The sequence below is a fragment of the Leptopilina boulardi genome, unplaced genomic scaffold, assembly GCF_019393585.1.
Source record: "Leptopilina boulardi isolate dan_hultmark-lab unplaced genomic scaffold, ZJU_Lbou_2.1 LbouV2_60, whole genome shotgun sequence".
In the NCBI taxonomy this organism is placed as follows: domain Eukaryota; kingdom Metazoa; phylum Arthropoda; class Insecta; order Hymenoptera; family Figitidae; genus Leptopilina; species Leptopilina boulardi.
Genome location: NW_026138006.1, coordinates 730302 through 754714, shown reverse-complemented (window position 1 = coordinate 754714; position 24413 = coordinate 730302). Strand labels below are relative to the sequence as shown.

Sequence of the window (24413 nt, the reverse complement as noted above, 5' to 3'; positions counted from 1 at the left end):
AATGTAAAAAAAAATTCTCAATTCCTTTCTTCCTTTTTTTCAAATTAATTTTCAAAAAAAATATAGAGGAAGAATCCCACCAGTTGTTAGGGTTTAGAATTTGATGGGAAAAGGTTTTAGGTTTTTATTGGAAATCAATCATAAAAACAAAAAAAATAGCTTTTCTTATTACAAATTCCGGTAGGCCAACAACATGCCCTTCGGACAAATTTAATTATAAAGGTAGTGGATTCCTCCTACTAACATTCTATTATTCAGAACGTCGTTTGAGATTCGTATTCTAATTGTACTCTTAATTTGATTAATCAGAAAAAAAGGAAATATGAGAATGGTTCAAATATAGAAATCACAATTTAAACTTCAAAGAAAAACATGTATTTTATAAAATAGAATCAAATGCTTTTAGTACATGTATCAAAATAATGTATTGAATAGTGTGAATGTCTGTGTAGTGTAAATATAATGCATTAGAACTCACCAAAATCAAATCAATAATATTTAAATCAATAGTCCTCAATAATCAATCAATATTCCAGTATTCAAGAATCCTCAATTCAGTAATCAATAGTCCTCAATAATCAATCAATATTCCAATATTCAAGAATCCTCAATTCAATAACTCAACAAATCGATATTCCACAAATGACAAATCAATATTCAATATTCCAATCTTTAATAATCCTCAATTCAATAATCAATAGTCCTCAATAATAAATCAATATTCCAATATTCAATAAATGACAAATCAGTATCCAACAGATCAACAAAATAATAAACCAATATTCAATAATCACAAAATCAATACTTCAATGCTTCAATAAATCAATCCAACTAAAAGAATTTCTCCACTTAGAGAATTCTTTTACAATACACACTTTGATCAACCCCAAACTCCGGGTTGTAACACCGTCTCCACTTGAGACCTCAAACTCTCCAAACCTCTACCTTAACTCAACTGCCTCTAATTTACAATTACATACAATTGGTTTTATTAATTGATGAAAGAGTGGGAAAAATATAATGAAATTGTCTGTCGCTAAGTCGCTTCTTGCAACCTTGCAATTTTGGGGTAGTGGCGTGATCCACCTTCGATGAACCACTCCTTGTATTGAGCAATTATATTGCTCAATTGTATATTGATTTGTGAAATGATGGAACTTTATTTACGAAACTTTGTTAAAATGAACTCTTTTATTCTATATTGAGGTTCTTTACCTTTTATTTCTTAATATTCTCGATATTTATTTAACAATACTAAAATGAGAACAGCTACTTGTTTCTTAATTTATTTATAAATTAATTTGAAAAATTGTGTTTGTGTTGTTTGTTTGTGTTTTATATTATTTATAATTCCATCTGTAATTTATTATAAGTAGAAAAAGAATTTAAATCACTATGTGATTTAAATCTTACAATAATTAATTGAATTTAAGTATCTTTTATTTAAAATTGAAAATTTTAAAAAGTTACGAAATTCGTTCGTAACAATCAAGAATTGGGGAAATCATTTTAATTCTAAATATTTTTAAAAATTTTCAACAATGAGTTTAGTTGAACTCCAAAAAAATCAAAAAAATGAGGTTCAAATTTATCAATTAAAGTTTAGTTTAACGTAAATTTTTTGGAAAAATCAAGAATTAGGAGAATCGTTTCAATTCTGTATATATTAAAAAATGTTGAACAATGACTTTACTTGAACTCCAAAAAAATCAAATAAATTAGGTCAATATTTATCAATTAAAGTTCGGATTAACCTAAATTTTTTGGAAAGATCAAGAATTAGGAGAATCGTTTCAATTCTAAATATTTTAAAAAATTTTTAACAATGAGTTTACTTAAACTAAACCAACTACGCTACGCACGCTACGTGAAAACGAATGTTAACTTCTTGATGCTATTTAAAGTTGCAAAATTCGTAGGTGAAATTTCAAAAAAATTGAAAATATATTTTTATTAATAACGTGTTTTTCATTGTTCTGAATCATTGTAAATATTAAGTTTTTGGTGATAAAAAATTATTTGACTTTTGGACTTAGAAAATTTTGCTAATCGATCATGAGGGCGATCCATGAGGGCCCCTACGTTGGCCCTCATGTTTGTTGCCATAAGTGAGTGTGTTTTTTTTAAAAACTGTAAATATATTTTTATTAAAAACGCGTTTTTCGTTGTTCTGAATCATTGAAACATTAATTTTTTGGTGATTGAAAAATTTTTTTTTTTGACTTAGAAAAAAGTTTATAAAGGCAACTGTGAGGCTTGCGTTAAACCACTTCGTAAAACGTTTAGGTAGTTCCTAAATAGAATGATAGGCAGGTTCGATTCCCCAAAAGCGTAAATATAATTTAAAATTCGTTTCAGGTGTGTAATAATGAGTTTAATTAATTAACAGTAATTTCAGGATTTATAAGTGATTTGTGACAGTAAAAGTGTTAAATTAATTGTAATTAGAAAAATAATCAATGTTTTTTTGTCAGCGAGTTGTTAAACTGCGCATGCGCTTCATGAAGGCGCGAAACATTTTACAAAACTCTTGTATCAAAACATCCAACCGATTACTGGAGAACTTGGATTGACACCATTCGTGAATTTCACAAAAGTTTTCTTCTAGTTTTTGTGAAAAACATTCTTCAAATATTATAATTGATTCTATTTTAACTTATACTAAACTTCTCTCCGTATCCGCTATTCCGAAACTAGTTTTGTAAAATATACTGAAATAATTTTTCCGTGCATGGATCTTCCACGTGCGCCCCTGTCGGAGGCCCTGAAGTCTCAGGGCATGATAGTGGCTGTTTCAACACGGGTTAATGGAATTTTTATTTTTTAATTTTTCAATAGAACTTGTCAACTTATCTGTCATTTGTAAATGAAAAAATGTAAAACAGCGTAATTAAAAGTCTGAAGTTCTTTGCAAATTAAATATGAACAAAACAAATTTCAACATTGCGTGATAGTTTTCTTATTTTCAAATTTATAGTGTATAATTTTCAATAAAACTATCTAAAAAATGTTCTAATAATAATTCTAAGAATTTACCAAATGTGAAGCAAAGAAAACTAAAATTGACACTAAAATAGAATTCACATCTTCAAATTTTTTAAAACAAAAAATTAAGGTTGGAGATAAATTTGTGTGAGTAATGTAATATTCATATCTATTTTATTAGTATATAATATAATTTACTGTTTGTCTCTATAATTTTTATTATTATTAATTAATACTTTTCTAAGGTAAATTTTGTAATCTAATTAATATTAATCTATAATAGATCAATTGTTGGATATGTTGATACTGTATTTAAAATAAAACCTATGAAATCAAAGGGTGGATCAGATAGTGAGTTACAACTATTTAAATGTATTTTAAACAATAATTACAATTGTCGAATTTCATGTATATCATGGAACAGCAGTGCATTAAAATTTTCTAATATCATCAAAGAAAATCAAGTAAAATTTTTTTTAATCTAACTTTTGTTTTAAAAAAATTAAAAATACTTTGGTTAAAATTAGGGGAGAGTGGGGAGTTGTGCTCCAGGTTTTGTTTTTCGATCAAAACTATTATACATATAAATTTTTTTTTATTATTCTTTTAAATTGGACTTGTTAGTACACATAAAAACACAACTTTTGGCATGATGGATTAATTAAAATTCAAAACGAATATAGATATTTTGCTTATTTTTCGAAAATACTGGTTTTATGACTTTTCAAAAACAGTGCGGAGTTGTGCTCCACCGTTGAAAATTGAAGAAAAAGACACATATTTTAGAATATTTTTTATTTAAACTATGAAATGTAAAAAAGTCAGATAACTTACATAAAATAAAGTAATAGATAAGATAATAAAAGATTAATTTTCGATAATTTAGATAAAATAAAATTATTTTAAAAATAATTGAATTAAACTAGGTAATTAATTGCATTTACAGTGAATACAGATGCAAAAAGTCTCATTTCACTAAAGAACAATATTTAAATTGCGTAAAAAATTCTAATTATTCATAAATAATGTAAAATAAAAAAAGAGAATGAGTATTAGTATTAACCTTTATGGGACTGACGAGGTACCCGGGTATCCATATAAAGTGTTTTAATATTATTTATAATGTACATTTTTTATTTATTTATTCAGAAATAATAAATATAGTTTCTTCACCCTTAAAAGGGGGACAAGGTACCCGGGTACCTCTATACATTTCATGCAGATAAATGTAGAAATTTCTATTAACAAATTATGAAAAATTACATTAAACAATTTTTATTAATTTTTATTATAATGCACATAATTTTTTTTATAAAATATGTAATTTAGTTACTACAGTTAAATAATAATATTCATAAGAAATCGTCAGTTTTTAACTTAAAAATTACCATAAATATTTAGTTTGAATAGAATTAATTTGTATTAAAAATGTATTTTAAATAATAAAAAATAAATTTCTCACATTTTTATATCTGATTTCATAAATAATCTGCCTAAATATGTACCTGTTTTGCAATCTAGCAAATAGTATATACACGGTGTAACGAAGCGTTCGTTAGTCGGTTTTTGGTCTTGCTTTTCTATGTGGCAGTCTAATTCAGTTGCTTTCGCGAAATCCGTCGAAGGTCTGATTTACGCAGGCGTGACGTACGAACGTTCATGGGGGGCGGCGAATAGGGCCGAATAGTCATTTTCGTAGGCTAGGATTGTCCGTAGGAGTGAGAGAGATCGAACCATATTGGAGATCCAAGGACCGGCAGGGGGATCTATCAGCAGTTCGATTACCCGATTGATATTGAGCGGACGTGCTCACAAGTACAATTACCCGATACAACATTGTATGTGCCGTGGGCAGATAAATACGATGCGGCAGATTCATCCAATGTATTAATTTTGGAAGGACTTCCTGGCCCTTTAAGAAAAAGGAGTAGTAGATCGGATTCAGTGGCCAGTGTGCAGGAGGAATCACTGGGGGCAATAGAGGGTCAAATTAGTGGCGCTGATATAGCGGTGACTGAGGAATTCAATAGCACTGACGAAAATGATTCGATTGGATCACAGAGGACACAGATACCCAGGTCCAGTGTTGGCGGAAATGAAGTGTCAATGACGGGTGATGTCAATGCGGGCGCTAACTTGGCCAGTTTTCCTGAAATTTGGAATATGAATCATATAGCTCAGTGGCTACAAAGGAGGCCTGAAGCACAGACCTTTTTCACCCACAGCCAAAAAACAGCGTTAGGTTGGTGGAAGACGGGTACTCAGGCTGGCGCCGATCAACGGGGTGGCAATCCAGAAGCGGACACAAGAAGGGGTCCACTTACCAACGAGTTACCTCAACAAAGATTAGGTGCCATCTCTAAACAGGGAGTAGATCAGTCTACAACTAGGCAAAAGAGTGCAGATGTGACGATAGAGGAAATGTCAAAAATAGTACAGGACATGAAACGGGTATTAGAGGCCCCAGAATCTAAGGAGTGGGGACGACGGGCTAAGGATGAGCCCACACCAAAGAAGAAGAGGCCCACAGGACAGGAGTCCTGTGGTGAGGATAGCGTCAAGAGCTATCACTCTGGGGGCAAAAAGGACAATTATGCCAAATCTAGGTGTAGTGACAAGCAGTCGTGGCGAACATTGTCGTCTTCGGAATCGGAAAGCTATTCGGACGGTGTCGAAGATAGGCAGGACCGGAACCAGCAATCCAGGTTGGATCAGGGGACGGTCAAACTACTTAAAGACTGGGAGATTAAATTCTCGGAAGGCGAGAAGGAAGATCCAGAAGAATTCATCCAACGACTGGAAGATTGCAAGTATTGCAATGGCCTGACTGATGGCCAAATTCTCAGAGCAGTCCCAGGAGTTCTGCGGCAGTCGGCCACGAGGTGGTTTAGGGTAGTGAGGAATGAGATTGGCTCATGGAAGACTTTTAAAATATTTTTTATGAGGGAATTTGTCAGGGTATTGGACGACGAGGACATTTGGGATGAGCTCAAAGCCAGAACCCAAGCCAAAGGCGAGAAACTCTCCTCATATATCACTAACTTAAAAATGATCGCAGATCACTTTAAGAGGCCCCTATCGGGAGACAAAATGTTAAAATTAGTGTTTAGAGAGCTGACACCCGAATATAGGCGGTTTATTGCAAATCAGGAGGTGCAAGACTTGGGTGACTTGGAGAAATGTGCGCGAAGATACGAGAAGATTCGTGATCTGGATAAACGTTATATTCCACCACCCACTAAGGAAAAAATGAGATTTCCATCGGCGGCACCAAGAGGTGGAGCAAAAGCAAGCAAGCTAGATGCGCTGCTTGAGGATTCTGCGTCGGAGTCGGGGTCAGACAAGGTTAAAAAGACTGCAAAGAAAAAGTCCAACACCAGAAAAAAGAAGGCGACCAAGAGCACGGAAGATGAGAAAATTGATGCATTCCAAATGCAAAAAGGGCAGTGGAACGCAGGTGGAAATAAAAACGGGGCAAGACAGTCAGCACGACAGGCACCCGTAGCAGTGGCTCCTAAAAGGTTTTCGGGACAAAAAGCACCCGAACCATCGAGGCCGGTCAGTGGTACTGCACCGGAACCACGGCCATTTTTGGGCACCTGCAACAAGTGTCAGGTGGTGGGACATAGGGCGTACCAATGTCCGACGAGGATCTGCTATAAGTGCAGAGTTCAGGGACATTTTGCTTCGGAATGCCCGAACAATCAATCGGAATCTCTTGGTGGCCAGTGTCAGGTCTGTGGGACCAAAGGCACTGTGTTTAAAAGTTGTCCAACTTGCGCCCCATTGCGAGCAATGTGGGGAAACGAGTTTGGGGGGGGGCAGACAAACCCTCCCCCCAACCTTAGGCTCAGTCACCACAAGTGAAGAGGTGTTCCTGAGAGTGCAGGAGAAGGTGTACTCTGATAAGAGTGGGGAGGACCCACTCAAGCATCAGCAAGAACGAAGAGAAGCACGGAGGGGTGGGTGTCCACCCAGTGTGAGTGTAGAGTGTCAAACTCAAATTGAGCAGAGGACGAGTGAGGAGGACTCACTCAAGGCTCAAAATAGAGAGATGGAGTGTTGGGGTGAGAGATCACCCAGTGAAATGGCTGTGCGCCATTCACAAAATGAGTCGCTGGCGAGTGAGGAGTACTCACTCAGGGCTCATCAAAATGTGTCAAGTAGAACGGGTGAGAGATCACCCAGTGAAATGGCTGTGCGCCATTCACAAAATGAGTCGCTGGCGAGTGAGGAGTACTCACTCAGGACTCATCAAAATGTGTCAAGTAGAACGGGTGAGAGATCACCCAGTGATATGGCCGTGGGCCATTCACAAAATGAGTTGCTGGCGAGTAAGGAGAACTTACTCAGGACTCATCTACATGTCACAAGTGAAAAAGGTGAGTGTTCACCTAGTGGAAAGTCTGCACGGCAGACAAAGAAAGTTGGTTGTTCGAGTGAGGAGGACTCACTCCATATTGAGAAAGGGACAGAGCGTCCCATTGTTTTTGGGACACCAAGCATTAATGGCTCTGGGACAAATTGTCCCAGTAGTAAAAGGATATTACATCCTACTAGTGGTGTTGGTGTTAGTGGGACTAATAGTGCTGAGCATTTAGCAGCACGTATAGTCCAGGGGAGGGGAGAAGTTGCAAGTGATGCAACGGAATTCCCCGAACCTAATGAGATGATCGATGGGACAAGGGCTGAAAATAGATACTTTTTAAAAGTCATTATCGCGGATCGTCCATATATGGGGTTGTTCGATCCTGGTGCGATGATATCAGTCGTTGGTCCCAAATTGGCGGCCAAATTTCGGGAGAAATTAGAAGCGGCCGATACAGCGGTCCAGAGTGCCCTTGGTGGATCAACGAGTACATTAGGAAAGTTGAGATTGTGGTTGACAGTCGACGGTCATTCACAGTCATTTGAATTAAAAGCAATTGATTCTTTGACTCAGGATATTATTTTGGGCATTGACTTTTGCAAAGACATGGACATGGATGTCCAATTAGGCGAGGGCCTCTGGTGAATTAAGAAGGGTGAGTGGCATGAAATTGCTACTCAATTCAATAAGCGTGATCGGGGCGATATTTCTGCTGAGTGTGCAGGAATATCGGAGTTGACCGATGAACAGCGTGAAGAAGTTCAACTAATGGTCAACCAGTTGGTACTACCCCTAACGGCAGAGTTAGGAATGACATCCTTAACTGAACATCACATTCGTTTAAGTGATGCGACACCGGTCAAGCATAGACCACGAAGGATGTCACCCATGATTCTTGAGTGGCTCATAAAAGAGGTTAAAAAGTTGTTGGAGCAAGGGATCATTGAGCGCGCTGCGAGCGATTGGAGCTCAGCACCGGTGGTTGTCAAAAAAAGTGATGGTACTTTACGGCTATGCTTTGATTACAGAGATCTGAACAAAGTAACCATCAAAGACGCTTATCCGATCCCTAGTGAGGATTCAATTTTAGATAAATTACGGAAGGCCAGATATATATCCAAGATAGATCTGAAGATGGCCTATCATCAGGTACCAATGTCGGCGGAGAGTAAAAAGTATACAGCTTTCTCAATTCCAGGCTTAGGGTTATTCCAGTTCAAAAGAATGCCCTTTGGACTAACGAACGCGCCTATGACATTTCAGCGGCTGGTCGACTCTTTGTTCGGTCCAGAATTCGAACCAGTGGTGTTCGGGTACCTGGATGATATTATTATCGTGACAAACGATTATCAGGAACATCTTCATTGGCTGGAAATTGTCCTAAAGATACTAGCTTCAGCTGGTTTGGTAGTGAACCCGAGTAAATGCGAATTTGGTTGTTCAAGGGTCACGTACTTGGGATATGTCTTGGATAAAGACGGTTTGAGGCCAGATCCGGATAAGGTAGCACCGGTTCTGGAATATCCAGTTCCACAAAATATCAAACAACTTCGTAGATTCCTAGGAATGGTAGGATGGTATTCGCGGTTTATCCAGAAGGATAGCGAGCTTAAAATACCACTTTTGCGGCTACTCCACAAGGATAAGAATTGGGAATGGGAAAGTTGAAAGAAGTAATCGTACACTGAAAACAATAATTGCTACCTTTGTAGGTTCTGACCACCGTGATTGGGACAAGCATGTGCACGAGTTCCGTCATGCAGTCAACACGGCAGTCCAAGCGACTACGAAGGTATCACCGGCGTTTCTCAATTTTGGTAGGCAACCTAACCCCGTTAAGAGTTTACGGCGGAAGGTTGAAGAGAAACGATTAGTGCAGCGTATCGATCCTGAAGTCTGGTGTTACAGAATGCATAGATTGGACGCATTGCGGGATTTGGTGGCTCGTTTTATCGACGAGGAAAGGGAGAAACAGGCGAAGTACTATAATCGAAATAAACGCGAAGCAACGTTTAGCGTAGGCGATTTTGTACTTTGGCGAACGCACAAGTTATCGAACGCGAATCAGCGGTTTTCAGCCAAGTTGGCTCCCAAGTTCGAAGGTCCGTTCGAAATAATTAGGCGACTATCTTCCTCGGTTTATGAACTCAAATCTGAAGATAAGCGGCGAGTGGCCAAAGTACATGTCTCGGATTTGAAAAGATATATACCTCCTCGAAAATAGAGTCAATTAATGGTTGAGAGTGGTGATTAACGTGTTTTGATTTCAGATTGGATGCCAAAACGTCGACTCAATTCGCCATCAGGGTCATCGCCAAGGAGAAAGATGTGGAGAAGTGGTTGCGGCGCTCGTCGTGGGTGGAGTGGTCGTCACCTAGTGGCGAAGAAGGCGTTGCCGGAGTTCTCGCCTCCAGCAGTAGAATCGCGGCTAGACAGGATGGAGATGTTGGTCCAGAGAGTGGTTGAAGAACGTCGCATAGTGGCTGATAAAACCGTGGCTCGCTCAGGCGATGAGGAAAACAGCGAGGTTATCACAGTTGCGAGTGGGCAGGACAACTCAGTGGTGGTTGCACCAGCATCCATGGACAAATTTGTGGCCACCGGGACGTTCCAAAGGTACCACGTCAGAGGCGTGACCGGTACGATTTGGAACGTGTCCTTGGTGAGAGTGACGAAGCGTGGGAGAGTAGGCTGGCGGTAGCTGACCTCGAGAGAACGGTGGCTTCAGTGGAAGTAACACCGGAACAGAGTGTCCATCGACTTCGGCTCCGTCAGGAGTTCGAGCTGGAGTATCGAAATCGCAATCCACCCAGGTTGGAGAACTACGTGAGTCGCATTAGTAGGGCCATTCCTAAACCGTCGGTGTCTCATTTGCCCAAAGAGGCAACAGTGGTAAAGGTTTGTGCCATTGAAGTGGCACCAGCCCCAGCTTCAGCATCCTCACGGATAGGCGGCAAGAAGTTATTGCCGGCAGTCTTGTCCGGTATCATGTTTAAGGGCTTGGATCCCATTGTTACGGATCCAAGGGTAGATCCACCGATGCGATCCTGTTTTAATTGCTGGCAGAGAGGCCATCGCCTGTCTGATTGCCCGAAGGAATGGGCAACATTTTGCAAGAACTGCGGTAGAAGAGGGGAAACCTTGACGACCTGTCCCCGTTGTTCAAGAGTGCACGCGGAATTCTTGCGGCAGCGTGATGGACGCTTACTGTCGCAAACCAATCAGCGGCTGGTGAAGAAGAAGGATTCTTCACCAGAGAACCGTCGTAGTCCGTCGGTTCATTCTCAAATTGAGCGGCCCCCACCCCGGGAGGAGAAAGTTGAGACTGAAGCTCAACCTGTGGCGGCGTGTGGCCCGAGTCTTTTGGACGAACTGCGCGAGTTGGACCAGCGCCTTGAGGGGGTTCCTCAAGAACTCAAGGAGGAGTTAAAACTTGAATTCCTCAAGGACCGTCAGAAGCGACGGGTTTGAATCAAAGGGAAGGAGATCCCAACGATTTTGTGTTAAAAGAAATATGTATTTGTGTAATGATTCTCCTTTCTCTTTCTTTTTTGTAATGACTATGTACCCCCCCTCTAGCAGCCACATCTTTTGACATAAAGAGCTCAAATTTGGCACACTTACGTATTTTAACGTGAAAATTACAGGAAAAATATAGCGAACTTGATTCGGATCAATTTACATAGCGTTGTCAAGGAAAAATCAAAAATTTCGAAAAAAATGATTTATTCTCCCTAGCGCAAACAATATTCAACCCAGACAGTTCATATTTAGTATACAAATGTATTTTTACGGGAAAAATACAGGGAAAAAAAGCGATCACGATTAGAGTTGATGATTAACTTTTTATCAAGTTTTTCAAGAAAAAATGACAATTTTAGGAAAAAAATGTATTTTTCCACCAAAAACGAACAAAATTTTATTTAAAGGGATTTAAATTTATATATTTTAACGTATTTTTACGTGTAGATTACAAAAAAAATATAGCGAGCATGATTGGAGTTGATTATAATAGCGTTGTCAAGGAAAAACCATGAATTTTTACGAAAAATATCTAAAAATGACTATGTACCCCCCCCTAGCAGCCACATCTTTTGACATAAAGAGCTCGAATTTAGTACACTTACGTATTTTAACGTGAAAATTACAGGAAAAATATAGCGAACTTGATTCGGATCAATTTACATAGCGTTGTCAAGGAAAAATCAAAAATTTCGAAAAAAATGATTTATTCTCACTAGCGCACATAATATTCAACCCAAACTGTTCATATTTGCTGTAAAACAGTATTTTTGCGTGAAAAATACAGGGAAAAAATGTAAGCGCAATGGGAGTTGATGATCAATTTTTATCAAATTTTTGAAGAAAACTGATAAAATTAATTAAAAAATGTATTTTTCCGCAAAAAACGAAAAAAATCGGACAAGTGCGAGTTACACTCGCACTGAAATCGAGGGTTCCGTACTCGAAGCAAACTTATTTGGTATAAAAACAAATGTTTAAAAAATATGTGTTGTATGTTAAATAATATACGTGATACAAAAAAACACAATTTTTTAAAAAAAATTTAAGAAAATTGTTCCTCCTTTGGTATAAAAACAAAAAAAAATTCTAAATATGTGTTGTATTTCAAATTATATAAGTGATACAAAAAGGAACAATTTTGTAAAATTTAAGAAACTTGTTCCTCTTCGTATCACTTATATTATTTGAAATACAACACATATTTAGAATTTTTTTTTGTTTTTATACCAAAGGAGGAACAATTTTCTTAAATTTTTTTTAAAAAATTGTGTTTTTTGTATCACGTATATTATTTAACATACAACACATATTTTTTAAACATTTGTTTTTTACCAAATAAGTTTGCTTCGAGTACGGAACCCTCGATTTCAGTGCGAGTGTAACTCGCACTTGTCCGATTTTTTTCGTTTTTTGCGGAAAAATACATTTTTTAATTAATTTTATTTTTTTTTTGAACTGTGTTTAGAATACTTACTTTCCCCCCTTTAATCGTTTTTTGTGATTTGATTTTTGTGGCTCTTTGTGAGGTTGATAGGCGATATTACTGAGAGTAACATCGGCCTAGGGGAGGGGATTGTAACGAAGCATTCGTTAGTCGGTTTTTGGTCAGCTTTTCTATGTGGCAGTCTAATTCAGTTGCTTTCGCGAAATCCGTCGAAGGACTGATTTACGCAGGCGTGACGTACGAACGTTCACGGGGGGCGGCGAATAGGGCCGAATAGTCATTTTCGAAGGCTAGGATTGTCCGTAGGAGTGAGAGAGATCGAACCATATTGGAGATCCAAGGACCGGCAGGGGGATCTATCAGCAGTTCGATTACCCGATTGATATTGAGCGGACGTGCTCACAAGTTCAATTACCCGATCGTTATAGATTTATTTTAATTATAAATTCAAAAACCACATTACAACGGATACTATTTAATGAAAGATCAATGAAATTGTCAATATATACAAAATAGTTAATACGTAATGGACAGTTTTTAATAATCAACTAATAACACAGCCCCACAAAAAAAAGTGTCATGTACTTTTGACCGGAATACCCTAACCCTATGTATTTTGACGCGCTGAACACGAATCCGAAGTCCGTTTTGCTCTATCACGTCAGGATTTTTTTCTAACCTAAAAAAACATGTCGGATTTTGAGAAGTAGGCGATTTTTTTGAAAATTGATGTATTAACTTCAAACTTGGTATCTGGGGGTTTTTTGTGTCGCTGATTACGAATCTGAAGATAGATTTTCAAAATCAAAAATGGCGGATCCAATATGGCGGACGAATTTTGAAAAAATTTTAAGATTTACTTCAAACTTGGTATCTAGGGGTTTTTTGGGTCGCTGATTACGAATCTGAAGTTAGATTTTCAAAATCAAAAATGTCGGATCCAATATGGCGGACGAATTTGAAAAAATTTTAAGATTTACTTCAAACTTGGTATCTAGGGGTTTTTTGGGTCGCTGATTACGAATCTGATGTCAGTTTTCAAAAATTGATAATGGCGTATCTAATGTGGCCGATAGAAGTCCATGTTGGATATGCCATTTTGAATTTTTGAAATCTGACATCAGATTTGTAATCAGTGACTCAAAAAACCCCCAGATACACTATTGCACATTAATTTTTGAAAAATTTCGTAAAATAATGTCCCCCTACCAAAAAAAAATTCAAGGTGTATTTTCATCCCATAAATCAGCTTTTGGGGAAAAACAAAACATACGTGTCAAATTGTTTTCAAAAAACTACAAAATTGCCATGTTTCAGAAAAATCGGCGTATGGCACTTCCCTAGTGTTACTTGTCAGCAACTTAGAAAACCTGTAGATACCAAATTTCATAATAATCTGACAATTTTTTAAAAATAATTCCTTAATATTGAATCAGACATATCGAATTTCCTAAATCTGACATCAGATTCGTAATCAGCGACCCAAAAAACCCCTAGATACCAAGTTTGAAGTAAATCTTAAAATTTTTTCAAAATTCGTCCGCCATATTGGATCCGCCATTTTTGATTTTGAAAATCTAACTTCAGATTCGTAATCAGCGACACAAAAAACCCCCAGATACCAAGTTTGAAGTTAATACATCAATTTTTAAAAAAATCGCCTACTTCTCAAAATCCGACATGTTTTTTTAGGTTAGAAAAAAATCCTGACGTGATAGAGCAAAACGGACTTCGGATTCGTGTTCAGCGCGTCAAAATACATAGGGTTAGGGTATTCCGGTCAAAAGTACATGACACTTTTTTTTTTTGTGGGGCTGTGTAATGATAATGTTTTATTATAAAAAAAATCTTATTTTAAGATGAGTCTTAAAATCAGCGCTAGTAGTCATAACGGAAATTGCACTACTTTCATTGAAACGTCCCCCACGTGAAAAAGTTCCCGGAAATTCTTGCGGAAATTCCGATACATTTTTTTTCATATAATTTAGCACAACAACTCTGTTTTTCAACATAACTGAATTAAAATTATTGTTTATAATGAACAAACACATTTTATACATTGCACTTAAGAAAATTTTATTAAAGTCGTTTTGTTTTTACTATTTATGAAACTAATCAAACAAAACTTTTAGGTTCGGAACTTTTGAATTGACAGGCATGTATGCCAGCCATGTATAGATAATGGTGCCAAATTTAAAATGCGTCAAATTAAATGCAATAGTTTTTAAATTTACATTATTTTATAATAATTGAAAGAGCAAAAGTGTATTTCAAAATATTATAAGTTTCCATATTTTCACCTAATATTAATTCATGTCAAGTTTACCTTTTATTCAACTTTTTTTTTTAAATTCACTTAATTATATAACAATATATTGTTATATAATTATAATAATTATGATGGGTCAGACCATTATATTTCGACCAAAGTCGTTGCGGCCTAATTTTAAAAAAATTGATACTTCCAGTACTGATTCTTTATGATATGCAGAGAACGAAATAAAAAGAATTATTACAAAAATTTGTTTATTTTTCTCAAAATATGAGTTTAAAGTGGAGAAGGTCCGGAAAACTGTCACTTTTTTAGCAATTATAAAATATATAAAAAAACATATAATTATTGTTAAAAAGGTAAAAAGAATTATTGTTTCTTGTTCTACGCGCACCATAAATTCCGTTTTCGTCCCGAAACTTTTTTAGGAGATATAGGCGATTAAAAATTGCACATTATTTTCAGGTTAAAACTGTACTTGCTTCTAACTTAAAGTTGGTCTACTCTCAGCGATCGCGTTCAATGTTTAGATTTTGAAGTTGATATAACTTACTTAAATGTTTATTTTCGTTAATTATTTTCATAATTTATTAAAGAATAATTGATTGACATTCAATCACATTATATAATATATTTAATTAATAATTATATAAGTATAATAAATATAATAGAAATTAACCAAATTTTGTAAAAATCTATAACGAAAAATTTTCCGAGAGTCAACCTTTATTATGTCACGTTATTTCTTGAAATTTTCTTCAGAGAATATAAAAACTCTAAAATTCGACAACGAGACGTAATTCAATTAATTATATAACAATATATTCTTATATAATTAATTGAATTACGTCTTAAAATTTTTTTAATTCCACGAAGTGTTTTTTCTGACGAATTTGCATCTTCTTATCAATAAATTATTGTACTCATTAATTTTTCACCAAATAAAAAACAGCACAATGGGTTAATATCTGGGGACTTCCTAGTATTACACGTATATTTCCACGTATAACAATTCTTGAAATTTTAAAAAAGTTTAAAAGTATAAATTACACGTGTAATTACACGAGTTAAAGGTTATAAAATATTCAAGAAATATCAAAGTATCGATTACACGTGTAGTTCCACGTGTAACAAATTCTTAAATTTCCAAAAAGATTTAAAATATATATACACGTGGAGGAACGAATGGTCGAAATATCTGTTAAAAATATTAAGTCTGAAATACACGTGTACATCCACGTGAAGAATGTGGCAATGTGTATATGCACGTGGAGGAATGGTCGAAATATTCTTGAAAAAAATAAAGTCCCGATTACACGTGTATATACACATGGAGGAAAATTGAAAATTTCTGTGTAAATAATAATGTCCCAAATACACGTGGTGGAAAAATCAAAAGTTCTGTGAAAAAATAAAGTCCCGAATACACGTGTATATCCACGTAGAGAATATGGTAAAATATCTTTAAAAAAATTAAGTCTTGAATACACATTTACCTATATACACGTGTATATACACGTGAAGGAATGATCGGAATATCTGTTAAAAAAATTAAGTTTTGAATACACGTTAATATGCACGTAGAGAATATGGCAAAATATCTGTAAATAATTACGTCCTTAATACATGTGTCTTTACACGTGTAAATTTTCAATAGGGGAGTCATAAGTTTCGCATACTTGCTGCAATCCTGCAAAACTTGCATGAAAATCTTCCTGCAAACTTAGATGTTATCTGACTATGCTCTTTGTGCGTTTTTTAAGTGACATTATCATTCATTCAATGTTATAGTAGTGAAGGTAAACTTACAGCTACGATGAAGTAGTAACTATAAATGATGGTAAACAGTGGTAAGTAGTATACAAAAAACGAGTACACTAAAATATATGATCTCGAAGCCCAATCTGTAGCCAGATAATCTGTGCCGCATGCTGTTAAATTACCTTCAGGAACATACCTGAAATAAAAGACATTAATGTTGCTATTTAGAAATAAAAATCAAATGTCTTGATTTTTTGTACATTACATGTATGCCATATTATTCCTGAAACGTCTCCGTTAGAAATTAAAATTTATTGGATTTGCTTGACGCTTTAATAAGTTATTCTCCAATATGCCGGTAAAAAATCTCTAAAATATTAATACCCAAGTGCGAAATGCCGAGAGTGCAAACATGGCCCAACATTGGGGCATCAATGTCTGCCGAGAATTGGCAAAAGTAACTAGTTTAGAACGGTTGACATGTTGAATTTTGCTTCTAAATGCTCCCAACTCATTGTAATCTCTTCTCATGCATTATAAAAGTATACAGAAAAATAGTTAACCTTTGCACACTTCATTAAAACTGTATAATTAATAATGAATATAAACCTAAACTGTCCGACGCATAGTTTGTGAAGAAAAGTAAGTATTAACTAATAGATGTGTTTAAATCTGGCTGATATTTCTCACTCGAAGGTTTTTGGGGTCGCTGCGACTACTAATCTGAATTTTAAATTTTCCAAAATTCAAAATGGCGAATCCAATATGTCGGACGACTTTTTAAAAAAGTGATCCCATTGGCCTCAAATTTGTTACTTGGGGGTTTTTGGGGTCGCTGATTATGAATCTGAACTTTGTTTTTCAAAATTCAAAATGGCGGATCCAATATGGCGGATGACTTTTAAAAAAATTGATCCAATTGGCCTGAAATTCGTTACTCGGGGGGTTTTTTGCGTCGCTGACTACGAATCTGAACTTAGTTTTACAAAATTCATAATGGCGGATTCAATATGGCGGATGACTTTTTACAAAATTGATCCCATTGGCCTAAAATTTGTTACTCGGGGGTTTATGGGGTCGCTGATTACGAATCTGAACTTAATTTTTCAAAATTCAAAATGGTGGATCCAAAATTGCAAACAAAATTTTTTAAAAATTTTTTAAAAATTCAAAAATTGTTATAAACTACATTTACTTATGACTTAATAAGCAATAGGCCATAAAATTTTCGAAACTGTAGCATTAAATCATTTTAAAGGTGGTAGCGACCCAAAAAACCCCCGAGTAACAAATTTCAGACAAATTCGATCAATTTTTTTAAAAGTCGTCCGCCATTTTGGATCCGCCATTTTGAATTTTGAAAAACTAACGTCGCATTTGTAATCAGCGACCAAAAAAATCCGCGAGTAACAAATTTCAGTCAGTTTTAAACACATCTATAGATTTTGGGCAGGTTTTTTGCAATAAGGCCCACTGTGATGCGTAACAATGTGTAAAAATGAGTTACGCAAATTTTTTTATAGTATTTGATCAATACTGAAGACAATAAAATTTGTTTCACGAATGTGCCCTGAAAAAAAATTAATTTTTCTAATATCTCAAAGTTTAAAAGTTCTAGAGATATGCCGATATATGTCCAAAAAAGTCGTGCCACCTTTGTGAGTTTGGACATGTATGTCCATCTTAGAAACAAAATACTAAACATAATTTGATTTAAGTGTCAATGAGTATACTAAGGTTTTTGGGGTCGCTGAATCCGAATTTGCTGTCAGATTTACAAAATTTAAAATGGTGGACCCAATATGGCGTCCAAAAGAATTTAAAACTTGACCAGATTTGCATGAAAATGGTTCTTTTAGGGTTATTGGGGTTGCCGAATCAAAATTTTAGGTCAGTTTTAACAAATTCAAAATTTGGATTCATAGACCTCAAAAACCCCCGAGTACCGAATTTTGAATTAATCAAATCAATTTTAAAATTTTCCCGCCTGAAAAAACTTGTACAAGAAAATGTATAAGTTCTTGTACATACTCATCAATGAACTTGTACATTTTCTTGTACATGTTCAAGCAGTGGCGGATCCAGAACTTACTCCAGGGGGGGTCATCCATAGATGATCGACGTCCGTCGACCACCTTTGTGTGACCTTTTTTTTTTAATACAAATATTTTGCTCCAGGGGGGGGGTCATGACCCTATTGACTCCCCCCTGGATCCGCCACTGTGTTCAAGTAATGTTCTTAAACAAGTTTAGCATTCGGAATTGAGACATGTTCTTGTACCAGAACTTGTAAAAGATTCTGGACAAGAAAATATATTTGTACAAGAAAATGTACATGTTCTTATACATATTTTTTGTGCAGGTTTCATGTACAAGTACTTTTACATGAACACGTTTATGTTCTTGTACAACAACATTTGTTTAAAAATGTTTTTAAAAAAATTTGAAATTTTAATAAGTTATAATTATTAAGACATGTACAAGAACTCGTTCCACATCTGGTACAAGAATATGTACATGAAACCTGCACAAAAAAATGTGTACAAGAGCATGTACATTTTCTTGTACAAGTATATTTTCTTGTCCAGGATCTTGTACAAGTTCTGGTACAAGAACATGTCTCAATTCCGGATGCTGAACTTGTTTAAGAACATTACTTGAACATGTACAAGAAAATGTACAAGTTCATTAATGAACATGTACAACAACTTGTACATTTTCTTGCACAAGTTTTTTCAGCCGGGTTCTACTATATTGGGTCGCCATATTAGGTCCGCCATTTTGGGTTTTTTTTAATTTGACCTCAAATTTGGATTCAGCGACCCCTAAACCCCCCGAGTACCAAAGTTTGAACGAATCGAATGAATTTCAAATTTTTCCGCATTATTGAGTCACCATATTGTGTCCGCCATTTAAAAATTTTTTAAATCTGACCTCATATTTGGATTCAGCGACCCCAGAAACTTTTAATACAATGATATGATATTTTTTGGAAATAATGTGACATGGCCTGACCTAATGATGACACATTAACGGTACATTAATGGCAAAAGTGATAAGAATATAATGTCAAACTATATTTGCCAGTAATGTGAAGTAGCTTGGCATGTGGACGGCGCATTAATGGCAAAAGTGATAGAAATATAGTGACAAAATATATGAGAAAAACTAAAAAAGTGGACGAAGGGGTTATCCATAAACTAAATTACCTATTTTAGGGGGGAGGGGGTCAAAAAGTATATAAAAATGTATTAATCCTCAGAGTACTGACTGGGTTAGCGTAACCCAAGTGAAATTTGAAAGTTGTGCCATTTCTGAAAAAGTCGATTGTGGGGTAAACCCCGATTTTTTGTAAACTTTTATAAATTTCCCACATAATTTGTTTAAAGTCTAATAACGTTTATATTTGAAGGAATCATATAGTATAATCAAGTACTGCTGCATACACTACCGTCGGGAATTGTGCGGCCTTTGCTTTTTCTATAACTGTGAAACATGATGAATAATGTGTTATATAAGAGTTCATACATATTTGCACTCACACTTGTTCTTCTTTAGTAAAATATTGACTCTCTGCAAGTAAATAATAATTTTGTAGTTGTTTCAGACTTTGTAGTTGATTTAATTAATTTTGTAGTAAAATGTGAAGAAGAAAGAAATTATTTTTATTAATTTTATTAAAAAGAGTAAAATTAATTACACACAGAGTTAAAATAAGTACAAAAGTAGTTATTTTTAAAGGGAAGCTTCATATAATCGACTTGTTTTGTAAAATTTATTAGAAACAACTTATAGTCTTTATTAAAATGCGTTAAATTAAATTATACAAATAGGTAAGGTTTAAAGGTATTAGAATAAATTTTTTATCGAGCAAAAAAAGAGAATGGCGGCACTGCAGCTGTTCAAACTTAGTTCCTTAATTTTGCACCGTGGATTGGCCAGGTCTTTGTAATTAACGAAAATCGACAAATCAAATTATTTACTAAAATAAGATATTCCGCTTCGAACTAATTTCAATTGAGTAAAAGAAAAAATTAATTGAAAATTTAAAAATATTAAAAAAAAGAACTTTAAAGTAAATGTATTTTTAAAGCAACAAATTTATTATATGAGGTTTTGCCCTCATGTTTTTATTCATAAAAATATTTTTGTACAATTTATATAAGTCAAATTTTTGGTTATTATAAATTAAATTTCAATTTCTTAAAGTATTTTGACTTTAAGGATAACATTCTCATCACGGCACTCGCGTTTCACGCTCGAAAATTAGAAACATACAATAGGAAAAGTAGGCATGCATTAACCCATTAACGGAATTTTTACAGGTATTTTGAGGCTCTATCAAATAGTGTACTAAAAGAACCGAAAATTTTTAAATAAACAATTTACAAGCATTAAAAAAAAGATTTTTTTAGAATTTTTGTTCAGTTTTTATAATTTTTTCAAATCCTATCCCTTCAGAATACCTTTAAATGCTAAAAATATCGCGTCAAAAATATTTCAATACGCCATTTTGAATTTTCAAAAACTGAATTCAGAATCGTAATGAGCGACCTAAAAAACCAACGAGTAGAAAGATTTATTTAAATTTCCTAAAAAGATTGTTGAAAAATGAATTTTCTCTTAAAAAAAGCAATTTTTAAACTTAGTTAATTTATAACCCAAGAAGCATGGTATATTCCCTGAATATCCCTTGAATACCACCGTGGAATATTCCCATGATCTTCCAGGAAAATCAAAATGTCCGCATCATGGAAATATTCCACAGTGACATTCAGGGTATATTCCAGTGACATTCAGGGTAATATTAAAGGAATATTCCAGTGATATTGAGAGAATATTCCACGGTTATATTGAATTTTTTTTAAGTGTTGAAATAATAGAAATGTGTTATAAATTGTTATTTGAATAAGCAGGAACATTAAAAACACACTTCAAAAAAAAATTCAATGTAACCATGGAATATCCCCTCCATATCACTGGAATATTTCCACAATATCACCTGAATGTCCCCTTAATGTCACTGGAATATTCCATGAATGTCACCGAGGACTATTCCCCCAATGTCATTGGAATGTACCCTGAATGTCACTATGGACTATTCCCATGATGCGGACATTTTGATTTTCCTAGAAGATCATGAGAATATTCCTGCAACACTTATTATTATTGTTTCACTTCACAATGCCTTCATTATACAGAAACGACAGGTTTTCAAAACATATTTTTTTGGCATCAGGAGGTCCCAAAACGTCGAGATTTACTGGAATTAGAGATTGCTCAAAATCGCCCAAATGTAATACTTTCTCATTATGATGAGAATGTAAAAACAAATTCATTAAAATTTTAAAAAAAAGTCCGTATTTTATGAGTAGATTACTATAATTTATGTTAATTTAAGGTAGTTTAAACAGAAATAATACATACATGAACATAGTTTTTCAAAATAAAGTAATTTTGCTCTGCATTTTACCCATTTTTCATCCGTTTTTGTCATTTTTTGTCTTTTTTTAAGAAAAGTGGTATAACTTTTTAGTTTTAATCGCTATTAAAAATTGTCAAAGAAAAAAAGTGTTTATTTTTACTCGCAATTTTCGAAAAAAATTTGAAAAATTTTTTTTTTTTAAAATGCGAATTTTGGAAATTTTTAAAAATTAAAAATTTGAAAAAATTTGTTGTTTTTCAACGAAATCATCTGGCCAACGAACTCAGGCAACATTTTGGTACACTTAAAGTGTATACCAAATTTGAAGTCGAGTCATTAAAATTTTTTCGAGTTATCGTCGGACCAAATTTTGTCTACAGACATACATACAGACAGACATTTTTTTAGGACCCATTTTTCGGCATCAGAAAGTCTCAAACCGTCGAGATTTACTGGAATTAGAGATTGCTCAAAATCGCCCAAATGTAATACGTTCTCATTACGATGAGAATGTAAAAAAAATTTCTGAATATTCAAACATCAAAGAACATTTTTGAACAAAAAAATCAAAAGTGCCAGAACCATCGAGTTAAATCGAGTTTATACGACCCGTGAAACGGCTTAAATCTTAGAAAATAATAAGTCTACAATTATTTTCTTTTTATTTTCTAACAACTAATAAAATCTTGAAATAAATGTTATTTTAATAAAGAGAATACGTTAATTTTCAATTAGATATCTATGGAAACCCCAATTTTCAGTGTTTTTACTATTTCTTATTTCTCTATAAAACACTAGTATTTTTTATCGTTCTTGAAACGCCTAACGCTACCTTAGAGAACAATTTTTCAGCTTTCCAAATACCTCATATAAAATGTTTTCTAATTTTTTGTTGACAAAAATAGAAGATTTAAAATTTTTTTTTTTAATTTTTGGAACACCATGTATGTTTTCCACTGTAACTTTAGTAATTAAAAAAATTTGTCAAGTGCGAGTTACACTCGCTTACCTAAGGTTCCTTTCAAGATTATTTAAATCTTTTTTTCAGAAATTTCGAGTTTTTCGAATATAACTATATGTAATCCAATTCCAATCGGGTTCGCTATATCTTTCTTTTAATCTACTCACGAAAATACGTATGTATATCAAGTTTGAACATCCCAGCTCCAAAACTGTAAAAGTTAAGGAGGACACGTTTTTTCACAAAATTTCGAGTTTTTGGAATATAATTATATTCAATTCAATTCCAATCGGATTCGAAATAATTTTCGTTTAATCTACTCGCGAAAATACGTATGGATACCAAGTTTGAACATCCCAGCTCCAAAACTGTAAAAGTTAAGGAGGACACGTTTTTTCACAAAATTTCGAGTTTTTGGAATATAATTATATTCAATTCAATTCCAATCGGATTCGAAATAATTTTCGTTTAATCTACTCGCGAAAATACGTATGGATACCAAGTTTGAGCTCAAACGGTTGAAATGGCTAGGTTTTAGAAAAGGGGGACATGATTTTGTGGACGGACATGAGTGAAACCATAAGGGTCCGTTTCGGTTCACTGTGTAAACGGAACCTTCAAAATATCACAAATGTGACAAAACCATCACATTTCTAAGAAAATTTTCGATCGATACAAAAAAATGTTTTCATTGCTTAATTTGAGTCCAAAATATAGTCGATTAAAGTTACGGGGTTAGGCTAACCCAGACACTGGCGTTTGTAACTTTTTTATAATCAGTACCCTGAGCGTTAAGAGGTTACACCACTATGACCGCATGAAAAATACTCGTTTTTCAAGAATTTTTTTTGAAGAAAGGAATTTTTTTTAATAAAAGTAAAATACATAAAGTTATTATGCTACAATTAAACTACAAAAAAACATTTAGAAACATTTTTTTTAATTGCCTGTTAGATAGGCAATTTAGTGGAGAGCTGAAAAAATTGATGGTTGTGCGGTTGCCCAGATAACTCAGTCTAGATTTGAGTTAAAATAGAAAACCCAAAAGCATTAATTTCTGTAGCCCAAAATCTAAAGAAATACGTAGCCGTTTTTAAAAATATACATTTTTGACAAAATAGCATCGATTTGAATAAAAAAATATGTATTTTGGATAAAAATTCTATTACTTACAGTTGTCCAGAAATTGTAAATATTAATATTTTTAAAAACGGCTACGTATTTCTTTAGATTTTGGGATACAGAAACTAATACTTTTTGGTTTTTTATTTTAGTTCAAATCTGGGCCACCGCACGACCATCGATTTTTGCAGCGCTCCGCTAAATCTCCTGTCAAACAGACAATTAAAAAAAAATTTTAATATTTTTTGTAGTTTAATTGTAGCATAATAACGTTATGTATTTTCATTTTATTATGAAAATTTACTTTTTACAAAAAAATTCTTGAAAATTGCGTATTTTTCATGCTTTCAAAGTGGTGTAACTCCTTAAACGCAATGGTAACAAGGGAGGATAGGGTCTAAAGAGAATGAAAAAGTGGTAACGTAGTAATGTCAACAATATAACAAGGACTGCATTAAATGAATTATTGGCGATTCTCCGTGATCATGGTCATTCTAACCTATCAAAATCTGATGAAACTTTGCTAAGGACGCAGAGAACAAAAAGAAA

General features: G+C 34.3%; 1 protein-coding gene across 6 annotated transcripts in view; it reads right to left on the bottom strand.

Annotated features, from left to right (window-relative positions):
• LOC127290350 (rhodopsin-like) overlaps window positions 1-24413 on the bottom strand; it is a 699229-nt gene that overhangs the window by 218699 nt on the left and 456117 nt on the right. For all 6 annotated transcript variants that reach the window (XM_051318856.1, XM_051318854.1, XM_051318858.1 and 3 more), the window contains one exon: window positions 16405-16552. In XM_051318856.1, the coding sequence (XP_051174813.1) occupies window positions 16405-16552 (148 nt within the window). The remainder of the gene's footprint in view (window positions 1-16404; window positions 16553-24413) is intronic.